Below are 9,142 nucleotides of genomic sequence, written 5' to 3'. Positions count from 1 at the left end.
AATAATAGTAATTATTCTTGAAAACTACTCCTCAATTATGAAGTAAATATTCAATAAAAAGAGATTAAATTTTAAGACATAAATAAAGATAAAATAGTAAAAAAACTCTCTTAATTAACTCTTTTAAGGGTCGTGTAACAAACACGATAAATAATTTGAGAAGTAGGTAGTTATAATACTATCCCAACATGTGCTACCGCGGTGCTAGTATGTATACACGTTATTTGCATAAATTTTAGGGATAATTTCTTGGATATTCTTTCATATTTGATTTTATAGCACCTTTAGAATACTGACGGGCCTCTTTCCTCATCCCTTTTCCACTCACTCGTAGGAAGCTCCAAAGTAAAATTGCTACTAGTCAAACTTTAATTGAATTACCATTGGAAAATTAGTATTGGTAGAATGTTTTAAATATGTACTAAGTTTTAATTATTTCTCCCTTAAGTCTTCTTGGGAAATGGTATCTAGGGCAGTAATTACCTTTGCCAAGTGGACCATTATTCTTGAAAATAATTAAAGCTTACCCACCTCAAACCAAGTATAACCTCTTTGGAGATGAATAAATGCTGAAAATGTATATTTAAAAAAAAATAATTAAAGCTTCCCCCACTTAAACATTGACCAGACAAATTGACTTGATCTTCTCTTCTTAATAATAAAATCTAAGTCAGCGACGAAATAGTAAATGCTTTCACATTCTTGTCATTCTACGTAAACTATGTTTTATCATGTCACTTTATGACTAATTAACCTCTTAAACAGATTCATTCTTCATTAACACAAAGTCACAAAGCATTACGTCAAATGTACTTCTTACATCGAATGTATTTATTATATATGTTCTCGTTTTTTGCTCAGGGGTTATTTTTGGTATATTAATGTGTAATATACTTATAGTTTACATATTTTTTTATGTATAAATAATGTGTATTTGGCTAGCAATTATAATTATTTTTTATGGGTCAAATATGTTTAAAGCCCCTAAGAATGCACCTTAAAATTAAAATCTTATGTCCCTCTTAATTTTTACCGTTACAAACAACAATCTTCTTAAATATAATAAAACCGTGGACTTTCTTTCTTGCCCCCTCTAACCCCTATCCCAAGACGTGAGAAATGCTACCAACTTGTTTTAAAGAAATTGTTGAACTCATAATCTACTACAATATAACAATATATTATCTTCAATCCGGCTATCCGTGTTTCTTTGAACTGTGTTTGTCAGATAGTACCTACCAAATTGTGTATGTTATTAAAAATGACCATTTGCATACCTACAGAATTAATAAAACTCAGTTTTCTTTAAAACACTGTCTATATATCCAGTTTCTTTTTTTGGGTTGTACTTGTACAGAAAACCATTTATTTTCTTGAGATTTTTGACAACATCTGAAGCTGAAATTCTGTGTTTCAGAAAGTGAAATTAATGGCAGGTGGGGGTGGAGAAACATCAAGGCAACTTGATCAGACACCAACTTGGGCTGTGGCTGGTGTTTGTGCAGTTATTATCCTAATTTCTATTGCTTTGGAGAAGATTATCCACAAACTTGGAACGGTATGAAATGATGATAACTAAAAGCATAGTATTCTTTCTTTGTTTCCCTCGCCTCCTGCTTGTTGACCTTCTTCTTTCCCTTTTGTTTTGCTTTTTAGGAACAATAATTCTGGTTTTTGTGTTTCTATTTCTGCTATTTATTCCTGGTTTTTAATGCAAAGATGTTATCTTTATTTAGTTACTTTTTGACCCTTAATTTTTCTTCTTTATAGAGGTCTTAACCAGACCGGAGTTTTTATTGAAGTGTGACCTGTAGCAGTTCTCTTTCTTGTTTCCTTGTTTTGGTGTCAAGGAATTTTAATTTGCAGCTATATAGATAATTGACTTCTTAATGTCTGCGGATGTCTTGCCTTACCAAATTGGAAGTGAATTCATGTTCTTTCTCTAACTATAGACTCTAGAACCTACAACTGATCTGGATTGCTTAGATGATAGTGTATCATACGCGGGTTTTGCTTTTTCTTCCGTTTTTCTTTTACTACTTTTTTTATGATGATAGTGTCAGAGCCTGTTTTTGTTCACCTTGACTATTCTATCGGGTACCGGCTATACAAGATATGTAGAAAGGAATCATCACAAGCGTGAGAATTGTGGGAGTAGATACAGAGGAGTTCCTAGTAATCGTGGGTTTTACAATGGATATTTGCATTGAGCTCGTACCTATTTACCTGGTATAGATGAGTTAACCATTAGTGAATCCCTAATTTAAGGACAAATTATTGAGCAATAGAGTAAAGATGGATCCAAATGGAGTGGCACTGATATTGAGGATTCATATAGCCGGACTAGTTTTGAGGGGCAGTAGTTGTTGTATTTCTGTGGCTTTATCTGCTGATGTTACATTAGACTCTCAATTTAATTGCTTTTGAGAAAGCTTTAGGCTTTATATGTGTTTTTCCAAGATAATTTGTTTTACTTCTATTGCTTTCGCTGTTGCATACCCCCAAAAAAAGGTAAGAAATTTTTTCCCACTTGGTTGGAAATGTTTGCTCACCTTCAAGTTGTTTTATGCATATTGGTTACTTGGACATTATAGCTTTTATTGCTGTAATTGGATGTTCTTTTTCTTGCATTTATCTTAAAGTGAAAAGTGTTAAATGTCTTTTCTCCATCTTATTTTAACTTCACCAATTAAACCAGGGAAAAGAGTGAAATATAATTCAATGTCTGTGTTATGCCTTGTGAACTGATTCCTTTGTGCTTCAGAAAATATTACATCGATTTCCTATTCATTTTTAGACTTTTCGTCCTTTCATTTAATTGTAATAACTTGCTATCTCCCCCCCCCCCCCCCTTTTTTTTTTTGGCTTTTGATAGCATTTTAAACTAAACAGGTTCGCTCTGATAATATACTGATATTGAAGTTTGTTGTCTTATAGTTTTCACAACTTATTGTGATTGCCTGAGCAAATGTAGTATCGCAGCTCATTTGTTGCTTCCTTGAACGCCTGCTACTCTAGAAAATATTAGTAAACCTGAGTTGATGTAGTATCTCAGCTCATTTGTTGCTTTCTTGAATGCCTGCTACTCTAGAAAATATTAATAATCCTGAGTTGATCTCAGCTCATTTGTTGCGTCCTTTAATGATTGCTACTCTAGAAAATATTAATAATCCTGAGTAGATGTAGTATCTCAGCTCATTTGTTGCTTCCTTGAATGCCTGCTACTCTAAAAAATTTAATAATCCTGAGTTTATGTCTTATCTCAGCTGCCTTGTTGTTTTCTTGAATGCCTGCTACTCTAGAAAATATTAATAATTCTGAGTTGATTTCAGCTCATTTGTTGCTTCCTGTAATGGCTGCTACTCTAGAAAATATTACTAATCCTGAGTTGATGTAGTATCTCAGCTCTTTTGTTGCTTCCTTTAATGGCTTCTATTCTTGAAAATATTAATAATCTCAGCCCATCCTGCTACCTTAAAAAATATTAGTAATCCTGAGTTGTTGTAGTATCTCAGCTCATTTGTTGCTTCCTTGAATGCCTGCTACTCTAGAAAATATTAATAATTGACACAGTGAAATCTTTGCTCAGTGGTTGACTGACAGGCATAAAAAAGCTCTATATGAGGCTTTGGAGAAGGTTAAGGCCGGTAAGATTTTGTGCTCTCCTCCTCTTATTGTTACTTGTTTTCATTTTCTGATTTAGTCTTCTAATTATTGCAGAGTTGATGATTCTCGGTTTTATCTCATTAACCCTTGTATTTAGTCAATATTACATTGCTGGCATTTGTATCCCTCCAAATGTTGCTAACACAATGCTGCCGTGCCCTGCGGTGCACAAAGATGTTGAAAAGGAGGAGGAACACCGCCGGAGGCTTTTATGGTATGAGCGTAGAATTTTGGCTGGTGCGGAGCCTACATGCAAAGAGGTAAATGTGTACATGACCCTTGAATTTAGTCGTATTAAGGAGCGCTGATGGCAAAAATGGCTCTAGCAGAACTGTGCTTATAGTAATTAACTAATACTTTATTGAATTAGATATGGCGACAGACAAAATGTTTTTCATTTCTGTCAGTTGACCTAGACAATGAGATATTCTGCGCAACCTACTAAAAGTTCTCGCGAACTTCCTTAGAATGTTTGTCACTTCAATTCAAATAAATGGACGTTTCAAATATCGTGAAGTCATCATTAATAGAGTTGCGAAAGAAATTTTACACATAGCTCCTTCATTCCATTAGGTATTTGACAAGTTGTCTGCATTATATTCATGTAGCCCAATCAAAATTAGGAAACACTTAGCTTTTTACCATCACTGATTTATTTTTAGGTTGTCCTGTCTGATGTAGGAAGAAAAGACTTGAGATAACTAGCTGAGATATGTAAGATCCATCCAAAATGATTGTTCCACAGCCCCCTAGGTGGTTGGGAGAGGGGTTTGGTATGTCGGAATTGGATGTGCATTACGTGGGCAGAAATATTGTGAGACCATCAATCAAAATGGAGTTTTAGAATGTGATGCGTTCTTGAAATAACCTAAAGTGGTTTATTCAGTTATTGAATCTCCATCGCTTTAATGATGAAACGCTTGGGCTATTCGTATGAGTACCCATTGTTTGCGCAACAGTAGTTTTATTGATAAGAAAAGGAGAGTTTGTTCTGTGAAAGTTCTGTTTGTCCCAGCACATTGAACATGTGTGACTGCATACAATTGGAGCAGATGACTAAATCGTGACTTTATATCTCAGTTACAACTTGCACCACAAAAATCACCATGTATGTGCTTCAGATTTCTTGGACTATGAGCTTCTAAAAGTTGTTAGGTCAGCTTAGGTTTAGGGTAAATTTTTCATATAAAAATAAATTAATAATATTTGAATGTAAAGTTTTTGTTCTACCAGATGCTGCATCCTTGCGTTCCGTTAGCACTATGTTCTAGCCATCTATTTCTTCCTTCGCAGCTATGTTTTAGACCTTTATGTTTTAGTTTATATTAGGATTAACAACATGATTTTCTTTCTTAAGTTAACTAATCTAAAGTATTCCTGACAGGGACGTGTTGCTCTCATTTCTGTTGATGCACTGCATCAAATACACATCCTTATTTTCTTTTTGGCAGTCCTTCATGTGTTATACAGTGCTATTACCATGTGGTTGGGAAGACTTAAGGTAAATCAAAATATACTTTATGTAGTTATTCCTATGCTTTAGCTGCCATTTATACTGCTTTTTAGGTAATCTGGAAATATTGTAGAGCCCAATTATTGACTATGCGTTTTAGTAGTTTTTCTTGTCGAGACCTTCAGTCCTTCAATGTATTCAGAAGATCGATCAAATTTTCATGGTGATTCAATACCCTGGTGTTATTAGTGGAAGGACGATCGTTTCTCTAATCTTACTTGGTTGACATAGTCAAACATTTTAGGAAACTGATTTGCAAGACGAACTGGTCTTGGTATGACAGGAATATTCAAACTAAATTGCAAGCCGAACTGCAGTTAATCATTTGGATCACTAAAATTGTTTTTCCTAAAACTGCTGCAGCTATACTTCCTAGCTATAATTGACCATATACCAAGACTCATATTTGTTATCGAGACTCAACACTTGTGTAGGGTGATAAACTGATCATGGTCCCGTGCTTGGTTGCTTATTTAGTAAATGTCCTCTCCTTTTAGATTTTAGGATGCTGTTATCCTTGGTAATAATCCATTTGCTTAATGCCAAACTTTGTTCTTCAGATTCGTGGCTGGAAACAATGGGAGCAAGAGACTTCAACCCATAATTACGAGTTTTCAAATGGTATGCTTTTGCTTGCTGTGAAGCTAAAACTTTGTGCTGTTGCTTGCTATCTATGTTTATTTGCTCAGTCCATTTTGGTTTTGACTGTATCATTATGTTTGTAATGGGACTTGCAGATCCTTCAAGATTCAGACTTACTCATGAGACATCTTTTGTCAGAGCACATACTAGTTTCTGGACAAGGCTCCCGATCTTCTTTTACATTGTGAGAAATTAATAAGATGTGAATTGCATAGTTTTGTAGCACAAGGCCAAACTAGTGTTAAGATGGTTCATTGTTGCAACTTAATTCATGCAGGGATGCTTCTTAAGACAATTTTTCAGGTCTGTCAGTAAGTCTGACTACTTGACCCTGCGCAATGGTTTTATCAGTGTGAGTTCTCTTTGTGCTTTGTTCTGCAATTCGCCTTGTTCCTTTTGAATATTCTCTGTTTCCCCGTGAAACTAAAAATCTTCCGCGTGCAGGTTCATCTAGCTCCTGGAAGTAAATTTGACTTCCAAAAGTATATCAAGAGGTCATTAGAGGATGACTTCAAGGTAGTTGTCGGCGTCAGGTAGCTAGATGTGTTATTTTCTCTCTCAATCTTTTTAGCATATTTATGTATTCTTACTTGTGCGTAATCAGCATAAATATCCTTGCTTCTCTGATTGGCTTACTTGTTCTTTTCCGGCAGTCCAGTTTTATGGGCATCATTTGTGCTTTTCTTGCTTCTAAATGTTAGCGGTAAGTGATGTTCTGTGGTGGAATCCATTTATGAACTTCAGTTTTAGTCGCTATCCAATTCAGCCCGAGTATCGTTTTCTTATAATCTGAATCATTTGGCCCGTTTCAGGGTGGCAAGCATTGTTTTGGGCATCCTTAATTCCTCTGATTGTAAGATTCCTGTCCATTGTTCATATGCTTGAGTTATTCTAGGGGAAATTCTTATCGTGAAATCTTCTCAGATCATTTTAGCTGTTGGAACAAAGCTTCAGGCTGTTGTGACTAGGATGGCCATTGACATCACAGAGAGACATGCAGTAGTTCAAGGAATCCCTCTTGTACAAGGCTCAGACAAATACTTTTGGTTTGGTCGACCACAACTGGTTCTTCACCTCATCCATTTTGCCTTATTTCAGGTTTGCATTTCAATACAATTTTTAAAAAGTAATGTTGGTAAACCAGAGGATGCGCATATCATTTGGTTTCAACTTTGCAAGTACAGAGTTGCCTTAATACATAATGTTGCTATAAGTAACTCGGGCTTAGAGGGGCATTTGATAATTGAAAGCCAGGACATTATAAGTTCATACAATCAGCTAAGACGTCATCTACTTCTATTGAGGATAAGAAGTAAAAATATTTCCTTCTATCTATGGGTCAGTCAATAAACTTCTCTATCCAGTGTCTGTCAAGCATGCTGTTGAATATTGAAAGTAAACATAGAAACTAGTGCATGTGCAGTACTGAAAATGTTGTGTTTTGTTTGAGGAATTGTGCTAAGAAAATAAATAAAATGGAAAAGATGGTGCTGGAGCGTGGAATAGTTTACTTTTTCATATCGTAATCTCTATGTATTTCTTGGAATTACCTTGGCTAAACTTTCCTTTTTTAAGTTTTTCTATTGCTAATATATCTTTTAAACTTGGCAGAATGCATTCCAGCTAACATATTTTCTGTGGATATGGGTAATAATTCTTCTCCCTGTATCAAAGATGATATTCTGATATTGCGAGATATTCTTTTTCTTTTTCTTTTTGTTTATGCTATAAAACTATCGGTAGAGATGAGGATTCTACTTTATCTGTAGTATGAGTACGGGCTAAAGTCTTGCTTCCACGACGCGTTTGAGCTGGTCATTGCAAAAATTGTTGTAGGGTATGTTTCTTGCTACAGAAAGCTACTTCGGTATATTCATTATTTTAGTTTCTAAGCTTCAAGAGTCTAATTTGCCATTGCTATTACAGGGTGGGAGTCTTATTCTTATGCAGTTATATCACTCTTCCGCTTTATGCCCTCATAACTCAGGTACTATCAGAGGATCTTATCTCTCGAACCGATAGCATAATTGTTTCCACGTTTTATTTCGTGCCATACTACCTTTTGGCATTTGCCATTGCTTCGTCAAACAATGGAAGTTCACCACATGATACTACTAAAATCTCTAGTCTTTTAGCATGATCTGCTGTTAACTTGGATAAAGCATTGGCCTTTTAACTTTAATGTTTGCAGATGGGATCCAATATGAAAAAATCAATATTTGATGAGCAAACATCCAAGGCTCTGAAGAAGTGGCATATGGCTGTGAAGAAGAGGAAGGGAGCAAGGGGAAGCAGGTCTCCTACGCGAACGCTGGGTAGTGCAAGTCCAAGGTCCACAATGAGCTCACCTGTACACCCAGCAGGCCCTGCTCTTCATCGGTTCAAAACTACCGGTCACTCCTCACGTTTCCAGGGCTACAACAGCGATCAAGAAGCATCCGACCTTGAAAATGATCCAACAACACCGATGAATCGTGCAGAGATTGCAACTACGCAGATTTATCATGATGACACAGAAATTCATGTGCATGTTCCTCCAAATGGAGAATCTACTAGGAATGAAGATGACTTCTCATTTGTAAAGCCTGCTCCCCAAAGGTGAAAAAGAAGTAGGTAACCAATTAGCTTGTGCCCTTTTTTCTCCTTTTCCTCTTCCCCCTTTTTCCTAGTCATATCAATGTGCTTATCCTTTTAGGACTATCATATAAGCAATTTGGCAGTTCCTCGGCACATATAGGTGAATTCCTTGTATATTTTCTCATGAAATTGCCAAGCGATGATCTCCAATGCACTATGTAATGGTTTGCCTTTTTCTTGATGATTACCAAGTTTTAAAAAGTTGAAACTTAAAAAAGAACGCCCTAGGTCAAAAGCATGAGGTAATTTCTTTCCCTTTGTCTAAAGCATCGGTAAGTAGAGTTACTCGTGGGAAGTGTTGGGAGGTAGCAAATACCCGTCTGAATAGTCAAGGTATGTATGAATTGGCACGGGTACCACTGTTATTAAAAAAAAGGAAAAGAAAGATATCCTATGTCACATGCAAACGGTCTTTCGACTTTCAAACAAAGAGAAAAAGCAAGGAAATGAGTTCAATCAATCATTTTCAGTACTCTCCACCTTTAGTTTTGTTTTTCTCTCTTAATAGTGTTGCTAACATGCCTTGCAAAAAGAATGACAAGCATATGATCTTTGTAGCAATAAAGAAGCAAATCACATGGTGCACTAAGCAATTTTACGGTTGGTATTATCTTTAAGGGGTTTCTTCTATTTATGGAAAGTCATTTTTCAGATGATCTTTGAGTTTGTTTAAGTTGGAAATGG

General features: G+C 35.7%; 1 protein-coding gene across 1 annotated transcript; it reads left to right on the top strand.

Annotated features, from left to right (window-relative positions):
- Positions 1–1,164: 1,164 nt before the first annotated feature.
- On the top strand, positions 1,165–8,547 carry LOC107828089 (MLO-like protein 8). The gene is made up of 15 exons (XM_016655344.2): positions 1,165–1,558; positions 3,590–3,647; positions 3,721–3,926; positions 5,051–5,167; positions 5,740–5,800; positions 5,917–6,005; positions 6,099–6,173; positions 6,266–6,354; positions 6,475–6,524; positions 6,634–6,674; positions 6,746–6,919; positions 7,433–7,468; positions 7,591–7,658; positions 7,748–7,808; positions 8,013–8,547. Exons 1-15 carry the CDS (start codon positions 1,430–1,432, stop codon positions 8,421–8,423), a joined length of 1,665 nt encoding a protein of 554 aa, XP_016510830.1. The 5' UTR covers positions 1,165–1,429; the 3' UTR covers positions 8,424–8,547.
- Positions 8,548–9,142: the final 595 nt, after the last annotated feature.

The sequence above is a fragment of the Nicotiana tabacum genome, chromosome 17 (genome assembly GCF_000715075.1).
Source record: "Nicotiana tabacum cultivar K326 chromosome 17, ASM71507v2, whole genome shotgun sequence".
In the NCBI taxonomy this organism is placed as follows: Eukaryota; Viridiplantae; Streptophyta; class Magnoliopsida; order Solanales; family Solanaceae; genus Nicotiana; species Nicotiana tabacum.
This window is presented reverse-complemented; position numbering and strand designations above follow the sequence as displayed.

What these genes read in the sequence shown, in the direction of transcription:
- LOC107828089 (XM_016655344.2), top strand. Translation starts at nt 1,430, where the DNA reads ATGGCAGGTGGGGGTGGAGAAACATCAAGGCAACTTGATCAGACACCA. An exon ending in CATCCTTAATTCCTCTGATT is followed by an intron (nt 6,675 to 6,745) that starts GTAAGATTCCTG and finishes AAATCTTCTCAG; the next exon opens with ATCATTTTAGCTGTTGGAAC. An exon ending in CATATTTTCTGTGGATATGG is followed by an intron (nt 7,469 to 7,590) that starts GTAATAATTCTT and finishes CTTTATCTGTAG; the next exon opens with TATGAGTACGGGCTAAAGTC.